This window comes from Euprymna scolopes, chromosome 2 (genome assembly GCF_053919585.1).
Source record: "Euprymna scolopes isolate OS-2025 chromosome 2, ASM5391958v1, whole genome shotgun sequence".
NCBI lineage: Eukaryota > Metazoa > Mollusca > Cephalopoda > Sepiida > Sepiolidae > Euprymna > Euprymna scolopes.
The window spans coordinates 130,945,944-130,973,182 of NC_136483.1; the positions used below are offsets into that span (position 1 = coordinate 130,945,944).

The window sequence follows — 27,239 nt, forward strand, 5'->3', positions numbered from 1 at the left end:
TAAAAGAGCTCCAAGGATAGACCCTTAAGACACTGCTGCATTTATTAATGAAGAAGGATTTAATAATGTTAAGTATTCTTCCAGTAATACCGTATGGTCTAATTTTCCTGAGGAGACCCTGATGCCATACCCTATCAAAAGCCTTAGATATATCTAGAGCTACCGCTCTACCCTGCCACACTTTATCCAGTGAATGGTATATACGTTCAGAGATTACAGTTAGGATGTCTGCTGTGGAACGTTCTTGCCTAAATCATATTGTTGGTCAGCCAGAAGTTTGGCATCTGTAAAGTGATAGACTAGAGTTTGGTTAATTATGGACTCAAATATTTTGGCGAAAAGCGGGAGGAGGCTAGTGGGGTGATAATTTTTTGGGTCAGTTCTTTCGCCAGAATTCTTGAGAACTGTTTTCCAGCAGTCCGGAAAGCAGGATTCATTAAGGCATTTGTTGCAGAGTTAGAACTGGAGCTACTTCGGCGGAGCACTTTTTAATAGCACAGCCGGGATAAGATCGGGTCCACATGCTTTTGAAGTGTCAAGGTTTTTATGATACCATGCACCTGAGCAGATCGTCTAGCGTGGCGTGTGTCCCCAAAGGAAACTCAGGGAGGGGGTGGTTGCAGAGTACAGTGTGGAGTTTGAGGCAAACCGACTGGCAAGCATGTTAGCCTTCTCGGTTGCTGAGCAAACAACCTCGTGATTGTTGGTTAGTGGGGGAATTGTTGATTGCCCATTATTTACTACACTGTTATAGATTTTGTTTGCATACTCATTTTTTTGCTTTACATACTCATTTTTTTGCTTTATATACTCATTTGTGATTAATCTGTGTGAAAAAGTTTAATATTTAAGAGATAAGTACTAATGCACTGATGTTGCCGTGTTGAATAATAACGTTATGATTTAGAAAGCCATTCTTAGCATGGGTGAGGTGCGTTTTTGGACCTATTCTGTACTTTCACCTAACAATTTAATAAAAAAGATATAAAACTAAACTTGAAAATAGTATTTAAAGATAGCACGCTAACATAAGCGCGAAAGCATCAAAAGAAGTTTAAAGCAATTGAATTTGCCGTGAACAGAGATTCTAGGTAAAATAATCCGGTTATGTACTTCCCTTAGTGGCTGGACGCGAATTATTTTACTCTGCTTCTATTTGTAGCAAATTTAATTGCAGAAAACTTCTTTTTAAATGTGAAATTAACGCAAATAGGTCACGAATGATTAGGTGAAACAATTGTTTTTGACTGATTTTTCCAAATTTAATTTTTTTTATTTTAAATAATTCATGTGGAGATCGAGATTTTCATTTTCACGGCAAATGCTTATATTATTTTTGCCGCAGTTGAGAACGCGATCTACGCCAATATATGATATCTTACTTAAAAAAAAAAAAAAAAAAAAATAGAGATCTACTACATAGCGTTTGTTCTTTGTTATTAATAGCTGATGGAGATGTTCATGAACCGATTAATAATTCTGAGACCTTTTGACCCTTTAATATATAATCAGGCAGTCTGAGACCTAAAAGCTCCTTACCCCTCCGTAAAAAAATGTAAAGCTATAACAAACACTGTGACAATAGAGTTTAAACAGCGAAAGTTTCAGATTTGAAAAAAAAAATTTTTTGGTGCGAAGATTTCATTAGAGAGCTAGAAATAAACGAAATTGCGTGATTTTGCTAATTGTTACATTTTGATCAGATATTTTTTATTTTACCAATGGTTGTACTTATTTTTTTTACAATTAAAATAAATGGTTACGTTTTACTAAAATAAGCGGCGGATTATACTCCCACTGTCTTTGAGAATTATTTCACAAATTTTAATTAAAATTAAACCAATGATAAAACAAACTTCTCAAAAGTTTAGCTTATTTCGATTATATATATATATATATATATATATATATATATATATATATATATATATATTCTTTGTTTCACATCTTATAAACATCTTCCTGTGGGTCTGGAGTTTAGTGCGTCGATAGATAAATCTAAATACAACGTTCCTTCATCATAACGATTTATCATGCATATATTATTATTTTTAATTATTATCATTATTAGTTCTTGTTATTTAAATCTATTTTCATTGAGAGGCGTGTTTTTTGTTTTTATTTCGGGATCTTATGAAAAGCTTTGACGTAGTGAACACCGCTCACGCGACTGGCCGACCGATGGCGGCAAAGTTAAATTCGTCACTGTAGCTGCTGGTAACGTCGTGGGAGTGTCAATGGGTGTAGTATGCTGGGGACAACTGGCGTCGAACTGTGGACCGCCTTGTCGTTCCGGAGGCGTGTGGGGCGGTGTTTCCAGAGAGTGGTTGCCGCCCACACACAGGTTTCGAAAGGAAGCCAGATCAGCGTGCACTGTCGGATTGAACGCGCTCGTCAATAGTTCGTGAGGCGGCAGGTAGATTTGGAGGGCGCACAGACGTTCGCGACTCATTGCGCTGTCGTAGTGAAGTATACTGGGACGATTGGCAGACACATGAGCATCTGGCGGAAGCTGTGCGCGACCCTGGATTTTATTGTGAGTGCCCTTTGAACTTTGATGACAGTTACTATTTGTGTTCATACTACAGTGACTGATGCTGCCAGTTGGTGTTGGTAGCGTGGATTTAGATGACGGAGAGGAATCCATTATATTTGAAATTGACCAAATCTTAGGTTTGGTAGATACTGTTTGAGAACTTTGACTTTTCAATGGCGATAGTTCGTCTTCAGACCGGTTTTTGTTACGCTCCGACTGAGAGCAAAGCTCCATCGTAGCGCCGTCTACGGGAGTTGTACGGTTACTTTCATTGTGCCAGGTCGTGTATCGATTCGGTTCGGTTTCCCCGACCTTTGAAGATTGGTGTTGTTGCGCGCTCGCCGTTTCAGGGTTGCACGTGGAATATTTGGGAATGATTGAGCTGTACCTGTAGAATGTATGCGACCCAGGGTTTTGCGTGGCTGTGCTCGGAGTCGTATTGCTGCTACTGCTGCTGCTGTTGCTGTTGTTCCTGCTGATCATTGTGAGAGGATTCGAGGAAGATAATTCCAAAGGTTCGTTCCTTGATGGCCTCTCTTCGTCGATGTCGGAATCTATGATATCGGCAGCCGGCAGACAGCGAGGGAAATCGTCTTCTTTATCGTCCAAACCGGAAACGTTTAATCTTTCATCTGAAATAAGTAAATAAATAAATAATAAAAAATAGAAAAAAAAAATCCGTAAAATATTAGGAAAAAAAGAGGAAACTAATAAAAAATCAATACAAAAATAAAACAATTATATATATGTGTACAGACATGAAATAAGTAAATAGTAAATTAATAAATAATAAAAAATAGAAAAAAAAATCCGTAAAATATTAGGAAAAAAGAGGAAACTAATAAAAAATCAATACAAAAATAAAACAATTATATATATGTGTACAGACATGAAATAAGTAAATAGCCGGCCTCGTCAGCACTAATAAAAGAGACTAACTCAATCAGAATTTTAGTTCTGATTAGCTTAGGCAAAATAATACGGATTATTCTTCCTCGCTAAAGAATTGAACAGTCACTCTGTTAACAGACCACCACAGAAAGCTGTAACATGTATCTTTTGAAACTGAATTCTTTGGCTGGTGTCATATTTAAATTATAATAGATATGTTTTGTTATCCGAAACACAAAAAAATGTCCATTCATATAAAATATTGATATTTCAAACTTCTGTTGCATTGTATGATTTCTTCAGAAATCAATTAAAAAAATATATATGAACCTTATAAATAAAATCAATATAAATTAAATATACAATCCATAACAAACATATGTACGTAGACCATCTGACTCCACAAAATAAATTTATTCAATCCCAAATCGAATTAAATATATTAAAAAATTAAAATTTTTCGTAATAAATTAAATTAAAATTAAAGACAAGAAACACCTCCAACTAATTGATTTAGACAGACTCTCATGCATATGAATCCATTATTCTTGAGCAATTTTTCCCCTGAAATTTTATCATATGAAAAGCAAAATAATATAAAACTTTTTTTTTACTATTTTTAATAGATTTTAAATTTTTTCAAAAAACACCCATCACCGCGATATTTGTCTTGATGGGTTAAAATATTAAAATTTATTAATTTATTTATTTAAATATTTTTTTAAAAGGTTTTTGAATCAATCATTTTTTTTTTATTTTTGTCTAAATAAGATCTAGGATGATTTGCTATAAGAAATAATTCCATCTTTTATCTCAATATATATATATATATATATATATATATATATATATATATATATATATATATATATATATATATCGCGTAGCAAAATTAAACAAATCCAAATATTAATGATTGTTTGGAAAAAAAAAACTACAGTAGCCTTTATAGGACTAAATAAGTTCATTTAGTCCTGAAAATTTCCATGTATTTTTAACGTTTTTTTTTGGACGACTAAGTGTTGGGTCAAAGATGTTTGTTCAAAGGCGTTTCAAAGAAATACTTATCATTATCAGAAGGAGAAACCGATTATTTAACAATAAAACCTTTGTTGCAATTATTCATAAAAAAGGTTCATGAATCATATATGAGATCTGAAGTCCTTTAAAATTCCTATTGAAAAAAAAATGAGAATAAAATAATAAATATGCGTAAACTATGGAGTATATGTTGTTTTTGTTTGTTTTTGTAACATTAAATCTACAGATATATTTTAATGTGTGCAAGAGGAGTTATCCATTCGAATATTAAATCAGAAATTGTCGAAATTTTAACATATTAAAATCTAAAATAGGAGTTCAATATATGCAAATGTTTTCTGCCTCAAACACGTTTACAATATTAGAAAATGTTCTCGTCGACTGATGAACGAGATCTCGCCAATCAATTTAATTTCGTAGTTTGTTTTATCTTAGTTATTTTATGATTACGCATTCATTTCTTAAGATACGGAAAATACACTTTTAGTCGTTTTTTTTAAAGAATATAAAATTCCTTTAAATACTTACATAATTACAGCAACATTCTAAATACAAATACCATTAAAATGCTCTACTCTATAATTATTAATATATTGCTTCCAATAAAAAAAAAATTAAGAAACTAAACTGATCTTCTCATTTTCAACTCCTCTCGATAATTGCAATTATGAAGACAAACAGCGATGTCCATCTTAGATTTAGTGTCTCTCTTTTTTTCAATTTTCGTATCATTTTGTTCTAGTTGGGGAGGAGGCAGTCCACTCTATATTCTACGTTCTAACCGAGAGATCTTTTAACGAGTCTAACCGTCCATTTAAGTGCAATCATTTGTATCCCTCTGGCACTTAGTTCACCGGATATATTTATCAGGTAGTTTTTGAAATTCTTTTCATGAGTCCGATTGCTTCTATGATTATTGGAATGGTGGACATCTTTCTAAGATTTCAGTTTTTTTGTTTCACTTTTCGTACATAATATCTTTCGTTAGCTTTGCCATCTCAGCTTTATTTAACCCAACATCATTGAGGACATTAACTTCAATTAAGATTGCTTATTTCCCCTTCTTGTCCCATATTACTGTCAGGTTTTATAGCTCCATTTTCTGTTGGAATTGCAGTCACGTAGCATATGTTTGTACAGTTAAAGTGATAGTTCTGAAAACCAACACATCTCAAATTAATATAACCATTATCTTCTTCAAATCTTATAAACATATTACTCATAACCCCCATTCCATAAGGTAAGCCGTACCTATACTACTACTATATTTACACCTGAAATTAATACAAGTATAACGAATCCTCCAAATTAATCACGAGGTAATATTATGTAGTTTAGAGAATTTTGACAAAACCCGACGGTAAACAAAGTCTCTGACAGCATGGATATAGCACTCTATCTCGATACTAGCGCACAAGTACATGTATTTGGTGACTTTAATGTCCACCACAGTAACTGGCTTGAGTTCTCTACCTACACAGACGCAGCTGGTAGCACAACACATAGCTTCTCTATATCTCATTCCCTATCTCAGACAGTTATATTTCCGACACGTTTCCCAGACCAGCAAGATCAACATGCCTCACTTCTAGATCTATTTCTGACCACAGTTCCTGATGATTGTACAATGAATGCCCACAGCCCACTCGTGAATGCTGATCACGCTGTGATAATAGCAAAAATCGCCTTAAATGCTCGACCCAAAACTGAAGACTCGCTGCTCAAAACAACGAGGTATTACAAAAAGACTGGCTGGGAAGCCATCAGGGATCTCATCAGAGATGCCGCATGGAAAAATATCTTTTCACTTCCCGCTGAACAGTGCGCAAATGAGACCACTGAATGGTTCAAAACTGCATTTGAAGCACAGGTTCCCACACGGAAATTCTATAGCAAGCCCCACTCTCTCCAATGGTTTACTTCTACTTGTGCAGCTGCCATTGCTCAAAAGCAGCATGCGTACCGCAGATTCAACCGACATAAGTCCAGTTCAAACAGACAGAAGTATATAGAAGCTAGAAGTACTTGTAAAAGAGAAATAGCGACAGCTAAGACAGAATACACTTAAACCACCAGAAAATCATAACGTTATTATTCAACACGGCAACATCAGTGCATTAGTACTTTTCTCTTAAATATTAAACTTTTTCACACAGATTAATCACAAATGAGTATGTAAAGCAAAAAAATGAGTATGTAAAGCAAAAAAATGAGTATGTAAACAAAATCTACAACAGTGTAGTAAATAATGGGCAATCAACAATTCCCCCACTAACCAACAATCACGAGGTTGTTTGCTCAGCAACCGAGAAGGCTAACATACTTGCCAGTCGGTTTGCCTCAAACTCCACATTGGACACGGCACCCCCCCCCTCCCTGAGTTTCCTTTGCGGACAGACGCCACACTAGATGATTTGAAAATCACCCCTTCTCAGGTACATGGTATCATAAAAAAAACTAGACACCTCAAAAGCATGTTGACCCGATCTCATCCCGGCTGTGCTATTAAAAAATATTCCGCTAAGGTTGTTCCAGTTCTCTCGAAACTTTACAACAAATGCTTCAACGAATCTTGCTTTCCTAACTGCTGGAAAACCGCTTCTGTGGTATCAGTGTTCAAAAATTCTGGCAAAAGAACTGACCCATTTAATTATCGCCCTATTAGCCCCTGCTTTTCGCCAAAATATTTGAGTCCTTAATTAATCAAGCTCTAGTCCATCACCTTAGAGCTTCTAAACTCCTGGCCGACAATCAATATGGATTTAGGCAAGCCCGTTCCACAGCAGATATCCTAACTGCAATCTCTGAACGTATATACCGTCCACTGGACAAAACAGGGGAGGATAGAGCGGTAGCCCTCGATATATATCTAAGGCTTTTGACAGGGTATGGTATGATGGTCTTCTAAGGAAAATTAGATCATATCATATCACTGGAAAAATATATAATGTAATTAAATCCTTCTTAAGTAAGAGAAAAATCCAGGTTGTCTTCAACGGTCGTACATCTAAACAATATGATATAAATGCGGGAGTACCTAAAAAAATGCAAACATAACTTGTTATTATTGTCATTATTGTCATTACCTTGGACCTTTATTATTCTTGATATTCATAAATGACCTCCCTGATAAAATTGTTTCTGAGATAGATATAATTGCTGATGACACCACTCTCTATAGCAAGCATGAGAGGAAAACAAACGAACACATATTTAAGGAAATGGTAGAAACACTAGAGAATGACCTCCAATCTGTAGTTGAATGGGGACAAAATGCTCACATTCAATGCTGCCAAGACTAAGCTTGTTTCCTTCAATAATTACAAGAAGCCGTCTCTACCACCAATAGCAATGGCCAAGAACACATTATCCGAAAGTATTTCCTTCAAGACCCTCAGCCTAACGTTTACAGGGAATGTGAACTGGAATAGATACATTGAGAGCATTGCCAAGGCTACTGCAAAGAAGGTGGGTTCTCTCTACCGTGCTAGAAAACTACTTACCCCTGTACCTCTATAAGGTCATCATTCGCCCAAGTATGGAGTATTGTTGTTACATTTGGGCTGGTACATCTGCTACTTGTATCTCACTTCTTGACAGGGTTCAAAAGAAACTCACCAATCTGATAGGTCTTGAACTGTCATCTAGGCTTCAGCCTATGTTCCATCGACGAAATGTTGCATCTCTCTGCATGTTCTACAAGTACTTTAATGGTGAATGCTCTGACGAACTACAAACACTTGTACCCTCTCACCGTGAACACTCCCGACAAACCCGACAAGCAGCTAAATCCCATCCCTTCACAGTAGAGATCCCTAGGTGAAAGAAAGCCTTCTTCTCTTATAATTTCTTCCCCAGAACTGCTAAACTTTGGAACTCGCTTCCGGGATTCTGCTTTCCAAACTGTACTGCCATGCAGAAGTTCAAGTGTAATGTGAACAGACATCTTGCTACTCATCTCCCTTCATAATACCCCTGCAACTTATGTTCCCGATAGTAGCCCCCTACTTCAAAATGGCACTGTGCCTTGTTTGGGGCGAAAATTGAAAAAAACAAAAAAAGGATTTTTACGTTACATTGTTTCGTTTTCTTAACAGCTTGGTGTCATATTTAATATGTTCTAATCTTCTGTAACACAATTATTATTATCATTATTATTAATATTATCATTATTATTAATATTATTATTGTCATTATCATTATTGTCATTATTATCATCATTATTATTATCGTCATTATTATTATCATCATTATCATCATCATTATTATTATCATCATCATTATTATTATTGTCATTATTATTATTATTATTATTATTATTATTATTGTCATTATTATTTTTATAAATATGCTCTTATTTTTTAAAAATAACTTAATATTTTTAATTAAAACACAATAACCAAAAATAAAATAACCAAAAATTATATCTAATCAAAGTTTTTTGTTCATATGGCATAACCCTGTAAAAGCTTGAAAATGTCCCAGCAGACATAGGCAAGAATGGGACCAAGATTTAATCCCGCCAGGACAATAAGAAACCAGTGTCACTAAAGGGTGTGGTCAACGTGGGTATCCCAGCCACACCTGTCCTCAGAAGAATGCAGAGAGTTTTTTCGCAATATAATCAATACCTAATGAGCTCGAGACCCCCCCCCTATTTTGCTCCTGTTAACTATTAACAGGATTAATTAGGGTTCAAGAATGCGATAATGTTGGAGCTCCCGAAGGAATTAAAATGTTCAATGCATTATAACTGTCGCAAGAGTTTCGCCATGTTGTTCTGTTCATAACAAAAGAGGGTGCAAAAAAACTCAAAGTCGTACATAATCTGGAAGCACTTGTGGCTTAAATCTGATTACTTAATAGACGCACAAATGTCTTCATTTTCAGCATTCTGTCGAACACAACTACGTGCTGGAGATGTCGAGAGGGCCCTTTCTCTAAGACCATGAATACATTACCGAGAATAAGTCGGAGGTCTGACTGAGCCGGATTTGGCTCATTTTCAGATTTGCTTAGGTACGGGTACCGGAATTTGTTAGTGTTAGTCACCGTAGAGAGACGACGACCGCACCGAAACTGCAGTATTATCAGCTCGCTAAGGGGAACCATCAAGAATGGCTGAAATACTGTTTGTAAGAAGAAATATTTGGAAGTCTCCTTCCGATTCCCCCTCCAAAACCGGAAAGCTCAGTTAAGCAGTAGCCACCGAGGAAAGGGCTAAAAAAAAGTCCTCCCAAACATTCAACATGGCTAATAAGCAATATTACAGTTTAAGCAGAAGAGTTAGCTAAAGAGAAGACGCCAACAGACGTTAAAATACATAATAGCTACTGCAGTGAAGAGAGAATATCTGTTTCTTTTCCTGTAGGAGATTCCAGAAGAGAAGAGGAGGGATTATTAGAGTTGAAGTCGATAGGATATTCAGTGTAAGCAGAAGAGAGCGAAAAATAAAATATTTCAAAATACAAAAAGGAGTCTGTATCCCACTTACCTCTCAATGCCAACATGACAGAACTCCACTCAGACTTTTGGACTACAAAATCCACTCCTTATCCCGGCTAAGCACACAGCCCCTTACTCATTACAACCCCAGTCTTTTTCCGTTTTTCATCCTTAGTGATATGAATTGAGAATCGAAACGCCAATTTCATGACCTCCCATAACGCTCCCTTACTAACAACTTTTCTACGATTTAAACAATACAACCGCACAAAGCGTAAGTAGAGGATGGTGTCGATCCCAAAGACGGTGATCTTTGTTTTTTAGTTTGTGGAAGAGGATCATCCTTCTCTCAAGAAGCGGGAGGTAATGTGTGGAAAAATAGTCCCCTTATATGCCAATTCCTTTTTAAAATAGAGCCTTAAAGCTTACGTTCTCTTTTTTTGAGCGGCTGGATTTCCCACTATTAAACTGATATTGTGTCACATTCAGCCTTCGTGGGGAGGCGGTTGAGCGGTCCAAGCCAGTGTAGATTTCACCGATTGTATCTTATGTAAATAAGTATATTCTGTTAATTTCAGTGTTTCATCTTATTTTGACGGTACAATTCATTGCGTTACAACAACAATTGAACGTGACAGACAACAAATCGTCCCCAACAAGATAGGAGAACTCATCTAAAAGATGTAGCAACATTTAGTCTGTCACGCCTGTGTTAGAAATAACATTAATACTTGTTTTTCTATTTCTACATATTTTTTAGAAGAAAACCAAGACAACCTGGTCACAGCTACATTAAACTCAAATGACGTAAATACTTAAGTGACTTCCACTACTCAGCCTAGCCAAGCTTCGTATGGGTGAACATACATGTAATAAACTAATCTTTCTTTAAATGCATTTTCGGGTCACTCTAGACCCATTTGTCAGTCTGTTTGTGCATTGCGCTTCAGTTTGAAACAGTATTTGATATGAATAGAGACATATATTTAGTCTTTTTTTAATTAGGGAGATCGCTTATCAAGGCCTTATTTGTACTCGAGGATAAGTGTTGAGGAGTGTAAGAGACACCGTAATGACTGGTAATGATGTAACTTAGGTAGGGTTTGATTATTTAAGAGGACGGCTCAACAAGAACTTATTTACATTACACTTGAAAACAACCATGTTATAGTCAGATGGAAAGCAACCCAACGGTATCGTGTTTCACAAATGGACAGTGCAAGGAAAGGCATTTTGATTATAAAACTTTCGTATAATTTTAGGCACTGATAGAGACCAAGGACTACCATTAACAGTTGTAGAAAGACGAGTATTTGTTGCGAATGTTTTGCAAGAGAACACCGTAGATCGAAGGTTCCAGAGAATTAATGTCTGCTTGATTTAAGGTTAGAATCTGCATTTTCGTCGGCCAATCAATCTTAGGTTTGAAATATAACGTTCGTTGCTTTGTCATGCTTAAGTGCAAAATGATTTCCCATGGGTCTGTCTTTGCAGTAACATTTTCATCGCTAATGGCGTAGACTGAATGGGCTTATCTTATTTTAGATGCGTCCAAGTATCGCTACGAGACGGTCATCTTGTAGCGATACTTTGCAAATCGATCTTCACTTCAGTTCAAGATTTTAGTCCGTCTGTCACGTTTAAGTTTAAAATACCATTTTGCTAGCGAAACGCGCAGATTGAATGGATGTATCTTATTTAAGAGATAGCAAAGAATTTGTGTCTGTCTTAGATTTAAGACTGAAATGGCATTTTCGCCGATCTGTCAAGCTTAAGTGTGAAATATAATTTTCGTTAGTTTGTCAAGCTTAGGTTTGAAATAGAAGTGTAGTTTGTCGGTCAAGTTTAAGTTTAGAAAAGCATTTTCGTTTGTCAACTTAGGTTTAAAATAGCATTTTCGTTTGTCTGTCACGCTTAGGTTTGAAATAGAATTTTCGTTTTATGTCGTGCTTAAGTTTGAAATAGTATTTTGCCTGTCTGTCACGCTTGAGTTTGAAAAGAATTTCGTTTGTCTGCCACGCTTAAATTTAAAATAACATTTTCGTTTGCTTGTTACGTTTCGGTTTCAAATTACATTTTTGTTTGTCCGTCACGTTTAGGTTTTAAATAACATTTTCGTTTGTCTGTCATGCTTTAGATGAAATATCATTTCAGTTTATCACACTCACGTTTAAAATAGCATATTTTTCTGTCTCACTTCAGTTGAAATATTATTTTCATCTCTAAATGCGTAGATTAAACGTGTCATAAAAATTGAGTCGTTCTTGCTTTAATTCATCCATATTTCTGTTCTAAACCCAGATGTTTTATATTCTTAGATATTCATCAGATCTCCTTCATTTGAATGCAATCAAAATGCGCAATTGGAAATTTTCTGATGTAGGCGGATTTTTACTTCCGGTGTCAAACTTCCGGTCGCCATTACCGGTTAAAGGTTGTGTTACTTGACACTGATACGGTTTGGTTGGTGTTACACGCAAATAGGTATTTTGATATATATTTGTATTGAATTTTGTACCTTGCATCGGCCTCTTATTTCCAACTAGTATCCAGCCCGGCTTTGCTCGGGCCATATGTACTGTTCATAATTTGCCCTACGTGTGAATACACTTTATGTAAGATTTAAAATGTTTAAACCAAAATTTGTCTGAGTAATTTTGTTAGAGACCGCAGAGGTCAATTTAAAAAAAAACTTTGACCCCATTTTGACCCCTTAACATTTATTATTTTGATTTCAAATCAAAATACAAAGTTCTACCCATGTCCAAGTTACCTACATCTAAAATTTCAAGTCTTTAGACCCAAAATTGGCGGAGGATTTTGGTAGAATCTACAAAGGTCAACTCTTTCAACTTTGACCTTTTGGCAGCCAAATTTCCGCCCCAAAACTGATTAAAATGCTTGCCGCATGTCTGAATATCCGTTAAGTATAAATTTCAAATGTTTAGACCCAGAATTCGCTGAGTAGTTTGCTAGACACCTCAAAGATGAAATCTTTTGAACTCTGACGCCTTGGCAGCTCAAATTTTCGACTAAAATCGATTAAAAAGCTTGCCCTATCTCTGAATACCTTTCATGTAAAATTTCAAATGTTTAGACCAGTTGGCTGAGTAATTAGGTAGAGACCGCAAAGGTCAAATCTTTTGTAACTTTGACCATAATTTTAACCCCTATACATCAATTTTTTTGGGAGGGGGGCTCAAATCAAATTAAATGTTTGATCCATGTCCAAGTAATCTACATTTAAAATTTCAAGTATTTAGACCCAAAATTGGCGGAGGAGTTTGGTAGAATTTTCAAAGGTCAAATTCTTGAACTTTGACTCCTTGACGGCTAAATTTCTGTCCGAAAACCAATTAAAAAGATTTTCCCAAATCTCAATACGCCTTATGTCAAATCTATACTGAAAATTAAGAGTTATTTGGAAGGGAAATGTACACAGACATTTTCACTTTTATAGATATATAGATAAAGCAAAGAATCTATCTACCACCATTTCCGGAGTTTTCGTCAACAAACAAATGACTGCAAGTTGAATGGACGTTTTATGAACAAATTTTGGTCTGTGATTCAAATCAGAAGTTTTCCTCTTCATCCCTTTCTCCATTTTGTCTCTTTCGATACGCTAGTTTTACATTTACAGCTTACTAATCACGGAGGTGTTAAATTGAGGTGAAGCATTTAACGCAAACACATCTTTTTGAAAATGACTATAGGAAAATTAGATTAGCTTCAGGCTAGCATCAATGTGTTATATTTTCACTTAACGTAGAAATACCTCTAAAGTGGTGTATTTTTACTTTTTGTCTCAATCTGTAAGCTTCCTTTTGGAAGAGCAAGATTTTGCCCATACTGATAACCAACGTTTCCGTTTCTAACTTTTGCCCTTTATTTAAAAGCCGATCTAGTTTTGCGTTCATGTGTTGACAAGTAAGCAAATGCTCCATTTTATAATACACGTATAATTTAAAAATTCCCCCTCCCCCCAAAATGTGGACAAAACAGCAACAACAAAATGTGTTCAAGGAGAATTTATTTGTTCAGTTATAATTTTCTATACTAATTGTCAAAATACTTCATTATTTTCTGTTTAAGCTTGCACGTTATGTGTTTATGTGTGTAAACTGTATGATATTAGAATAGTTGCTCCCCACTGCAAATCCAACCCTTCCTTGACGTGGTTGGGGGAGTGGCAACAGAATAGTATCAGAGTTAGCGGACTAACAGAACTCTGGTGAATATCCAGGATAAATCATCATCAGGATTTGCCGTACTCTGGTCGTTCATATGGCAAGTAAAGACGTGTCATACAAAAAACCGCAAATTAATCTTTCCTAACTTCGCATATATTTTTCATATGAGAATATGCTTTCAAGATCGGTTTATGGGATAAGTAAGACAATTTCAGGATTTCTACTCTGAGTCAAATTTAAAGTAAAGTCTTTAAATTTAATGTCACGAAAATAGAAAGAAAAGTAAAGAATAAAGAATAGAGAGAAAAATGAAGGAAATCGTGTTATATAAAATACGGGAATACGGAGTCATGCTGTGACTTAATGAACAACAACAACAACAACAACAACAACAGATGCGAATCGTTTACATGAAGAATTTATTTCGGTATTAAGAGAAATAAAACTCAAAGGATCGACTGTAGTCGAGGGCAACCCAAAAAATTCTTTTTATTGACTTACACACCTAAATATAGGAGAAGCGCCACTTCTTTCTCTGGATTGCTCCGATTATCCTTGACCTACACTTTATAATTCTTAGTGCTTAGAATGAAAGTATGCTTGGAATGATTCAACTGAAGATTGAAACTCAGTCTTCGGCCAATTATCGAAAATTTTAAGAAGCTAAAAAAAGGATATGCCGTGAAACAGACAAACAAATTAGTCAAGCGTTTCTCATAAGTCTTTTGCTTCGGCATCAAATAACCAAAAAAAAAAAAAAAAAAAAATCGCTGATATCTCGCAAAAGTGACACAAACCTAAAAGAATTGTTTACATTATTTCAATATTTAGCAAGTTAAAAAAAAGGTTGATGTGCCGTAAAACCAAGAAATAAATCGTTCACAATTAAGAAACGAAGTTGAAAGAAGAGAACAAAAAAAAAAAACAACAACAAAAAACACAACAAAACAAATGGGAAAACGCCACGTGATAATCATTGCTTGAGAATGTGTTTTCTTTAATCTCCACGTGAAACAACTGGTCTGCACTTTTCAGCATTATACAGAAAGAATGATGCTTTCTATTGTTGCCAACAGATGATCGAATCTGTCAACAAATAAAAGCCGATTATTTACAAGAGACAATACTAGATGGAAGATCGAGCTCCGATTGACGTCTGTGTTAAGTAAAATCGTTGTAAAAAATCGTTAAAGTTTACGAACCAGACAATCAGACGACATTGCCACGATAGAAAAGAGAAAGAAGAAAACAATCTGTATTATTTTCATGTGCTGAACGAAACTATCGCCAGCTTTCGAATGACGGAATTTGCCGAGCGGAGTAAGTCGAGTGATGTGTTATTTCGTTATGAACAGAAACATGAAAAACTTTATAAACTCGGTTACCACGCCTATAAATAAGCATTTAATCAAATGGCTTAATTAAAAAGAACAATATATTGTAGGTCGCCAGTATTCATAGAAACACCTTAAGCCTGTCCTCAATATGCGGATACCTGCTTAACGATTTTAGAAAACATTTTAGTAATTTAAAAAAAAAAAAGGAAAAATAAATCTTAGAATTTGTTTTCTTAATTTGGTTTTATTAATTCTTCTTTACAACATTTCCGATTGAGCCCAACACCTGGTTTCTTCTTCCAAGACATTCAAAGCCATTCATCTCCAACTACAATAAACTTCCTTCTCTTTCCCCATGTGCCGAACATCAAACGTAACTTCTGTAAACAAACTTTCTTTCCAAGAACTTTCTATCCGTGAAACAAATTACCACGGAACTGTTTCCCTGTCGATTACATTATAGTCGTCTTCAAATCTAATGTTAATAGATGTTTGTAATAAACTGTTAACATAAGTAATCGAATTTTGTCCATTCTTTTCATGAGTTTTAATTCTTTCATTCATCGTCTTGATAAACGAATACATATATATATATACATATATATATATATATATATATATATATATATATATATATATATATATATATATATATATATATATATACACGTATATATATACTAGGAAAAGTACCCGTCGTTGACTGGGTTCAAAAACAGCCTACAGAAAATGGACTCTGATTTATGAAAGTATGATAGGTTATGAAAAGGAAGGGTTGTAAATTTGGGTTGAGTTTGGGGCTATCAAAACCAAAGCAAAATATGATGAAAGTAAAAATAAAATAGATAAACCCCATAATTTATTATACCATACCTGTTCACACTCAAACACTTATCACAATATTATGTGGATCTATATTAAAAAAATCTTGTTAAACTTTGTGACATATTTCCATTCTATGGAGGTCAGGTTCGAACGAACACCCCATAATTTTATTATACCATATTTCTTCAAACTGAAACATAATTATCAAACTATACTTACGCAGATAGATATGAAAAGTCTTTATTAAAGTTTGTGCCTATTTCCATTGTGCCAGGCGCGAACGCAGACCCCACAATTTTATTATACCATCCCTATTTAAGTTAAAACATACTTATCAAAGTATTCTTATATACATCTATATCAAAAACACTTGTAAACGTTTTTTTTTTCATTTTGAAATTTTTTATTTCCATACTTTGTGGACCAGGCGCGAACGCAGACCCCACAATATTAATGAACCACCGTTCTTCCAGATCAAACATATCCATTCCTGTGTCTCGATTCATCTTCTATCATAATATGTAATCAGTTTTTTTAAAATAGTCAACCATATAGGAGCCTATTCGTTACCAGACAAACACACACATTCAGCTTATATATATATATATATATATATATATATATATATATATATATATATATATATATTTAAAACTGTACAGACGGTGGGAAAACTATTGGTACCGTCGGTTTCAATTGTCAGAAAAACCAATATTTCTGTACAGTTTTAAATAAGTATTAAGCTCTTATATTGAAAATTCTTTGTAATCGAGCACTGATAGAATTATTTCCCAAAAACAGTGAACAAATATGTAGATAGAGAGATAGAGAAAAGACCATACGCTGATGGATCTGCGTGGATTGAACGTGTCATCAGGGGTTCAACAATAATTTGATTTGGCAGAACGGTGGTTTATTAAAATTGTGGGGTCTGCGTTCGCGCCTGGTCCACAAAGTATGGAAAAAAAATTTCAAAATTAAAAAAAAAAAAAACGTTTCCAAGTGTTTTTGATATAGATATACATAAGAATACTTTGATAAATATGTTTTAACTTAAATAGGGATGGAATAATACAATTGTGGGTGTCTGCGTTCGCGCCTGGCCTTCATAGAATGTAAATAGGCACAGACTTTAATAAAGACTTTTCATATTTATCTGCGTAAGTATACTTTGATAATTATGTTTCAGTTTGAAGAAATATGGTATAATAAAATTCGTTCGCACCTGACCTCGATAGAATGGAACTATGTCACAAAGTTTAATAAGGTTTTTTAATATAGATCCACAGAATATTGTGATAAGTGTTTCAGTGTGAACAAGTATGGTATAATAAATTATGGAGTTTATCTATTTTATTTTTACTTTCATCATATTTTGCTTTGGTTTTGATACCTCCAAATTAAACCCAAATTTACAACCCTTCCTTTTCATAACCTATCATACTTTCATAAATCAGAATCCATTTTCTGTAGGCTGTTTTTGAAACCAGTCAACGACGGGTACTTTTGCTAGTATATATATATGTGTGTGTGTGTACATATATAATAAAAAATACCCTAGAAACAGCAAAATCACACCCCTTCACTGTTGAGGCCACTAGATACCAGAAAGCCTTCGACTCTAATAGCTTCTTCCTAAAGGAGACTTTGGAATTCTCAACCGTATTTCCGGCTTTCTAGAATGTACTGAACTGCAGAAGTTCAAATTTAATATGAACAGACATCTCGCTTCTCAACTCCCCACAGTTCGCCGTTAGACACTATCCCAAATAGTAACTCTTTACGTCCAAGTGGGTATATGCCATATTTGGGATGGAAAAGAGCTACATAAATATATATAAAACCACTACTACTGATAATAATAATACTAATTATAATAATAATAAGAAGAAGATTAATACGAAATACGAGTTCATATTTCTGTTTTTCACATGAGCAAGAACAAAATGAAAAGTTTTCGTAATTTATTTTAAAACACATTCCATTTTCAGCCGAGGTTTCATTGAACTTTTTTCTTTTACATGTATTTTTACCAGGTGGCTTCTTTAGATCGTTTTTATATTCAGATGTGTGGAAATATATCAGACAAAACAGAAGAAAAGAAGAAAAAAATAGTAACAAAGCAAATACTCAGGGAAAAACAGAACGCTGTTTCTTTTTTTTTTATTACCCCGTGCACTGTTTTTTTTTCTTTTTTTAAATGACTCCATTTTGAACGTGGCGTACGACGCCAGTGAATGTGGGATTAGTGTTATTTTAACATTAATATATGCGCATAGGTTTTTCATTTCATTCACTTAGTTCGATATTTGGTACGAACGAAATATGACAACTTCTATTGTCTGCACATAACGAAAACCAACAAAACCATATTTGGCTGGTCCATAGTTTAAACAAGTTGGCAGCAGGCGATTAATACGATTTTCAATTTATACATTAAACTACAAACATACGGTCGGTACGCACTTTGACAAACACACATGCGCGCGCGCGCGCACACACACACACACACACACACACACACACACACACACACACACACACACACTTAATCCATACCCAATTTCAGGTATTATATCCATGGCTTTCCATAGTCAGATCTTACCGGGAAATTAATAAGACTCATATTCCGTTTGGTCTATTTTGCAGCATATTGACCTTTTGAGTTGTTTAATGCCGAAATTGTAAATAATTAATTAATTGGTTTGGTCTGTTTTATGACATAAGCATAATTTTTGCTTTGTTTATTTGATGTCTAACGCCGAAACACGAAACTTATGTTGAGCGAATCGTTAATCTATTTTGAATGTCAGTGACATGGTATATCAACCCTTTTATGTATGTAGAACCTAAACATATTATTAAAGATATATTAATTGAATTGAATCTATTTTTTTCAATTGCACGGCATATTAACCCTGTTTTTTTTTAATTAAAAATATTTAATCCATAACACAATACCTATTTTAAATGATTCTATTGTCTTAGTCTTGGTTTTGCGACATATCAACTGTTTTATTTTTAATTCACAAATTCAATACACATTTGAGCGATTCATTATTTTGTTTGTTGTTTACGTTTTATGGAATATCCTCCTATTTGTGGTTATGTTTGCGATGTAGGGCAATTATTAGTCGGTGTTGAAAGAATTTAAAAAATAGTATCATTCAAATTCATTGATTCTTGTAATATTATCAGACCAACACGTTTCGATTTTCTTACTGATTTAAAAGCCATACGTATAGTAAGTATTGCATACAATAATAAGTCTCCATCCTTCGATTCATTATACCGAAGCCATGTACAGAAACAACTCTTATTGGAATCAATTTTTAGTTTACATCATGTATTCGCGTGCTTCACATTAATCGCACTAAGCTGAACAACTAAAGACACGAAACAACATTTATTCGATTATAGTCTAATTTATAAAACTCACTATGTCTGTCTGTCTGTCTCCATATTTTCAAACTATATCTATTTCGAAACTAAAAGTCGGGGAGTGGTGCTAGGGGCCTCAAATGATTCGATATTTTTATGGACGTTCTTTTATGGGTCTTTAGCCGGTAAAAATAGTTTTTAAAAGGATCAAAATAGAAAAAAAAATCCTTATATAATAAACATTTATCTAAGTTTATTTTAATCAGCTCATATGCGTGTCACGTTAATACAGTGGTAACGCCATCAGCTTTGAATGCTACTGTTTTAATTTCGCTTTCGATTGTAGCTGATGACACTTTTATTTTTAAAATAACAACTCTATAATAATATATACAAAATTTGGACTAATTAAAATATATTCAAGCGTATTTTTATGACCGGCCCATCTCGCTAGTAATACAACCCCCCCAAAAAAAACAACAACAAAAAAAAAACAACAAAAAATATTTTTCTTGTTGACATTGTTCGAATATACATAAAAAATGAGATCAAAATTATTTTGGCCATCAAACAAACTTTTATACTATTGGAATGACAAAGGTGATTTGCTTGTGGTGATGCAGTTTCATTTATATATATATATATATATATATATATATATATATATATATATATATATATATATATATATATAATATACAGATAGAATGACTTTCTATTTTTTTTATCTTACTCCACTTTTTTGTAGTTACCCAAAACTAAAACATTTCTTGGTATTCGAATTCAATATTTGTCCGAGTTCCTAAATGATTTTGTACTTTGGGTATTACATTTTATACCTGTTTTTTACGTACACACATTAGAAACTATATCATCTTTTATCACGCAAAATGCTTATTAGATAGTTGTAATACGAAAATACTGCTCAATTATTTAACTAAAAATGGCAATACAAGAATTATGTTGATTAGGCCGAGTGGTTGTGGCTTTTGAGATATAATTTTACTATAATTGTAATAGCCGTAAGTTGATTTGAGCGTCTATCCGCGCGAGATACTAGCAAGTAAACATCGTCTCGGCAAGAGGATCGCGCATGCGTATAGCCATGTCGACTTAAATGCTTCAAAGGCAACATTCTATTTATTACTTTTATTATCATCATCATTATTGTTATTAGCAGTAGTAGCAGTAGTAGTAGTAGTATTCATATTCACTTGGGGGGTTTCACACAAATCATTAATATATTACTCACTGCTAAAAAACGGTGATGTTCTCTTGAGTCTGGGTGACAATACCCTCACCCCCAGATTCCCAGTACTCTCCATCTCTTTCAATAACCTTTGCAAATGAATTTGCGTTATTGCAACAGGCGCTTGCTATTGACTTCTTGCTGGCAATGACCTTTGGGTTAGAATTTAGATGCCAACAAACCTTTCAATATCCCAGTGGAAGTCTGGTTAATGCTTTCTCTACTCGGTGTTTCTATTCTCTTTGATCCTTCAAAACTATTTTATGTGGTGCCAGTCAATGCCAACACTACAATTTTTTTTATGAGAAGAAGAACGTAGTTAACCTACAATTTTGCAGTTTCAGTTTTCTTGGTTTCATATCGTATTCTATCTTTTTGTTTTTACTTGTGGGGACGATTCCATATGGTTAGGGTTTGTAGTTCATGTGGATTAGTTTCCGCATTCGAGGATTTAATGCGTTAATGTACATTTCTTAATTATGAAATAATAAAAAGCCGGTTCTTTAAATCGTGTATTAATGTACGTTTACTGAGAATTTGAAAAAAGTAATTTTGTTTCTATGCACAAACACTGGAAGGAAGGTACTAGGGATCTATTTTAAGTATTATTGAAGATTACTGTGCATTATTTAGATAGTTACTACTACTACTACTACTACTACTACTACTACTACTACTACTGCAGCTACAACTAGTAATTATTATTTATACATTTCATAATTAGAAAGTTGAAATTTCGCTGAAAAATATTACATAGCAGCGTTAAGGATGAGAACAGGCATTTGATGGGTTCCTAAATTTTCCCGGCTAACGTCGGTACACGGGCTCCGCTAGCATAATATAAAAGAGTATAGATATCAGTTCACTTTACTAGCTTACCTTCATCGTAAGACGAAGATGAATCTTCTCTTGTGTTATCTTCTCGACTATTCAGCAAGTCGTCCTCTTGGTCATGTGACATGACGTCATCCTTATCCTGGGGCATATCGTCGTCTTTGTCTTTCGTTGACCACGTCATCCTATTTTCTTTTTTTAATCGTCGACGGGCGTTTGCGAACCACGTAGAGACTTGGGTGAGTGTCATTTTGGTTATGATGGCCAGCATTATCTTCTCACCCTTGGTCGGGTAGGGGTTCTTTCGGTGTTCGTAGAGCCACGCTTTCAGAGCGTTAGTCGTTTCCCGGGTGGCATTCTTGCGACGATTTGCACTATTGTAGTCTAAATTTTGATACCTGGAAAGATAAAAAAAAAAAAAAAAAATTAGAATAAAATATAAAACAGATATAGAACAGCCTTGTGCCAGACTTTACGAATATCGGATGCTTTAGAAAAAAATCAAGTGCGCTGAGAAAATGTTAGCAAGTTGGTTGTTAGTTTTTTATTCTTATAAACATTTGTTCGCTTTTTTAAAGGTGAAACTTGCAAATATGATTTGTATACAGGTTTTACTAATTAAGGCAAAACAAATGTACAACAACTGCTCCTGTGGATTCACTATTCATGTGATATTTAGGCACGTCATTCGAGCAACCTGGGATTCTTGTGCCAAGAACAACAAGAAGCAACCGATTTTAATTTAGACGAACTCATATGCTGTTTTTTCCGCTAAAAATCTTTGTAAAGCATAATTTTTTTTAATCAGATTGACAGATTTGAATGAATTAAATACTTTGTTAATGTATTTACTTTTCAATGTCAATTTTTTGGATAAACCCTTAGTATTAAAACATCTATTAGCAAAGTCAAAATGTGCACGCGCGTTTGTGTATGTCCAAGAAAGTCTTTTTTCGCCGAGCTTCTCGACAAAGTTACTATTTTGGTCAAGTTTTCTCATAGCTCCTAGATTATAATATCTCAGATTCGAAAACGGACGTTGTCTCTATCTTTATTTTGATCGAGTTAAAAAAATATCCCTGGTTTCCAGTGTTAGTTGTCTTTCTCGTATAAACAAAAGCGAAACTAATCGAAGCAAAGTTACACCGTCTGGCCTTCTGAGCCGGCACGTCTTGAAGGCAATCAGTTTTGATTAATGTGGGGGAAACCCTTCATATCAGACAATTGCTATTCATTTGGACGCTTTTAGAGGGGGGCTGGTTTCCCCAACATTGTGGGAAAACAAATACGGCAGAAACTGGCCTACAGCCAGAGTTACGTGCGTGATTCTTAACTTAAGACGTTCATTTCTGCACCTGCGTGAACTCATTCACTTAACTACCCATTTCTGCAAGCCAACTTTTTGATTGACACTGCTAAATTTGAACGTTTTTCACTTCATGTCGCGTCATAGCGTAACGGTAAGATGTCAGAATGTCAGCTTTCCTTTCACTTTCTTTTGCGCCTTCGCGTCACGGGTTCGAGCTTGCTTACTAACATTTTTTTCTGCTCAACACACACCTACAAACACCCGGGCAACGCCGAGCAGCCCCGCTAGTTATTAAATTAAAAAAGAAAGCATTTAAAAGTAAGCAATTTAAAAATAAACATTTTTTAAATTTCTGGAACATTTTCTTTTTATGCTGACTTGTAGTTTCTTTTAAAAATATATTCTGCTCAAGTCTGAAAAACAAAAGAAAACAGCAGGAGCAATTTGCCATTCTTAAATCGTCGTGCCTACATATCACACGAATAGAGAATCAGCAGTTGTTGTGCTTTGTCGTACATTCGCCGTGCCTTTACTTGTCATACATGAATAGTAAAACCAATTTGCATACAAATGGTTTGGCGATTCTTCTGATTTGTAGACTGTAAATAAATGGTCTGCAACGAATAAATTCTGTCTAATCCGCAGATGCGAGTCTAACAGACTATCACTTCGGAATTCGAGAATAAGTGATGAAAGTAATGGCACATAAGTGATGAAAGTAATGGCACATAAGTGATGAAAGTAATGGCACATAAATGATGAAAGTAATGGCACATAAGTGATGAAAGTAATGGCACATAAGTAATGAAAGTAATGGCACATAAGTGATGAAAGTAATGGCACATAAGTGATGAAAGTAATGGCACATAAGTGATGAAAGTAATGGCACATAAGTGATGAAAGTAATGGAACATAAGTGATGAAAGTAATGGCACATAAGTGATGAAAGTAATGGCACATAAGTGATGAAAGTAATGGCACATAAGTGATGCCTCTGCGCATGAAAAATATCTGACAACCGAATGCCATTTCGGGTGATCGCTAACAAGCAACTGATTTTATGGAGGAGTAAAGAGATGATATCCTGAACAAAATCTAAGAAATAAGAACACACCGAGAGACATTCCGAATCACGCTAGACGCGCGTACCCCTTGTTTATAAAAATAAGAAATTAAGACAATCAGCAGATAACACAAGAACCTGAACATTCAGTTTGTCCAGCTTCTGAAACTGACATTATTTTTCTACTTATAACACACACACACACACACACACACACACACACACACACACACACACACACACACACACACACACACACACACCATTTCAGAATGTCTTTTGACCTTGTTACTCATCCTATTAATAGTTTAAGACATCATCTTATGGTGTATTACTCATTACTGTATTTTTCATTAGGAGCAGCTGTTTGTTCCACAACTCATTAAATTTTCCTTAAAATATTCGCTTTTCGGATAAGCATAGTTTCCCCAAAAAGTCATTAAATATTCCATATTAATAATGAGTATACTTTTATTGTACAAAATCTAATAAAAGTCATAAGCATAATAGTAGCAATCTATCCATTATTATACTAAATAGAAGTTAATCAACGCTTATTTCTCGAAGGCTTTTACTATGCACGTTAGTAACGCAAAATAAATGCTAAAATATATCTTGTTTCTGGAAATGCGCCAGATACCAGAATAGCTTTCAGTGTGAAGGACTAGTTTAATAATGAAATATACTGCTAAAGGGCCAGATGTTGAAAATTATAGACTAATTACTTGCTTGAACTTGCTTTGGAAGACACTGACAGGAATATTTAATTCAACAGTATATAACCATCTTGAAGTAAACGGTTCACTACCAGTGGGACAAAAAAGCGGGAGAAAAAGTATTTAGGAAAAAAAAAATCAACTATTGATAGTTATCAAAATAGTTATTTTAAAGAACTACAAAAGGAGAAAAACAAACTTGAATCTAGGTTGCATAGATTACAAGAAAGCTTATGATATGGTGCCACATTCGGGAGTGTTCTGGACGTTGAAAATATTAGAAGTAGCTGGCAATATATATGAGTTCATATGGAAAACTATGAACAGTTGGAAAACCAACCTTTTTCAGATGGGAAACTATTAGAGACACTCAGTATCAGACGCGGTATCTTCCAAGGTGATTTCTTTTCTATTAATAATAGCATTCATACCATTGACACAAGTGAAAGATGGGATACCGACTGAATTGACCGAAGATCAGACACATGTTATTTATGGACGATCTGAAATTGTTTGGTAAAACTAAAAGAAAACTACCCGACGGTCAACTGTACAGCAGTGGAGTGAAGACATAAATATGGAGTTTCGAACTTTCCAAATGTGCATCAGTTAGTCTCAACCGATGGAAGAGAAGAGCCATGATTAGAAGATCCTGATGCAGAAGGCATCACCCTTCGACTCGTTATATCGAAGCCATGTACAGAACAACCCTTATTTGAATCAATTTTTCAGTTTACATCAAAGGGTGCTTGAACTTGATACGATGCTTTGCAATGTAGGCTCAAACTGCGACAGAAATCTAGACTGAATGGTAGGAACCTGTTCACAGCCGATACAGTACAACTTTTGTAGGATGGACACAGAGAGAAATGGATAGAGACACACGGAAACTGTTAGCCAAGTATGGAGCATTTTACCCAAATTCTAATGTGCTCAGGCTGTATATCACAAGAACGAAAGGCGAAGAGGGCTGCTTGTGACTGAAGAATGTGTCGAGGAGAGCTTAGAAGTGTTCACCACTACTTGGCTAACAGTTATGAAGTGTTACTCGCAGTAGTGGAGAAAGAAGAAGAGCTAGATAAAGATTCATTGGAAGATAAACAGAAGTGCAAGAAAAGAATCGAAGCAGAAAAGTTGACTGCGTTGTTAAGAATGAAACTTCATAGTCAGTTTGAGCGAGATACTAAGACACAAAAATGCCAGGACGCGTGAAATTTTCTGCCAAAAGGTGACTTGAAAAGAGAAACAGAAAATCTTATATTCGCTGCTCAGAAACAGGCACTAAATACAAATGCAATAAACAAAAAACATCTATGGGAAGGATTGTTCTGATAAGTGCAGGTTGTGTGGTTTAACTATTGAAACAGTCACACTTTGTGTTCTATACTTGATCAAAAAAAAAAAAATACAAACGTCGGCATGACAAAGTTTGTACAAATGTACACTAGAGTTTGTACCAAAAGTTTGGAATCCAAGTGACAGACAAATGGTACCAACATCAACCAGAAGAGTTAGTGGAAAATGAGGACGTTAAGATTCTCTGGGATTTCATGATTCAGTGTGACGGAGTAATGACTCACAGGAAACCGGATATTTTAGTTGTGAACAAAAATATTAATAAATACCAAATTATTGATGTGGCTTTCCCAAACGACATCAACTTAACATGCAAGAAGAACTAGCAGAAACTGAGGATGGAGATTGCTAGATTGTGGAATAAAAAGACTTCCATCATGCCAATAATCGTAGGTGTGTTTGGCCCAATTCCTGATCTTATGAAACAACTGAACTCTTTGGGAACCAGATACAACATCAGCCTACTCCAGAAGTCAGTTCTGCTTAGCCCTGCAAACATCCTACGCCAGGTGCTTTCCATCTAATTGACTGACTATCCTCACTGGCTTTTGTGTAAAAGCCTGATCTTGAGGAAAAAAACGGTGTAAAACATCACAACATTGAAGTTAATGGAATAATAATAATAATAATAATACTAATAATAATAATAATAATAATAATAATAGTAAAGAGCATTATTTGTTTTAGTTATGCAGAAAATATATTGAAAGATATATCACATGTCCTGAATTTTGGATTGAAATCAAAGTAGTAGTATTGATTGTACTAATAATGTGCTATTATTATTATTATTATTATTATTATTATTATTATTATTATTATTATTATTATAATAATAATAATAATAATAACTAGATTGTCCCAAAAGGTTGACATATGTGGAGTAATATTAATTCAATATACAAATCACCAACGAAGCAAACAAGAGTTTTATTGTTATAGAAAAGAAAGTATTTTATTTCAATTTAAATATTTTCTGTTCCTTTAAGTTACAGTGACGACTGAATTCATTCTTTCTGTACAAACATCATTGCTAAAAACTTTTTCATGTAAACATCTCTTT

General features: G+C 34.5%; 1 protein-coding gene across 1 annotated transcript in view; it reads right to left on the bottom strand.

Moving 5' to 3' along the window:
* Positions 1–1,982: 1,982 nt before the first annotated feature.
* Positions 1,983–27,239, bottom strand: part of LOC145296150 (uncharacterized) — a 194,892-nt gene continuing 169,635 nt past the window's right edge. Inside the window, exons 4-5 of the mRNA XM_080142351.1 lie at positions 21,778–22,130; positions 1,983–3,168 (exon numbers count right to left, since the gene is read on the bottom strand). Of these exons, the coding sequence (XP_079998477.1) occupies positions 2,132–3,168; positions 21,778–22,130 (1,390 nt within the window). The 3' untranslated portion in view covers positions 1,983–2,131. The remainder of the gene's footprint in view (positions 3,169–21,777; positions 22,131–27,239) is intronic.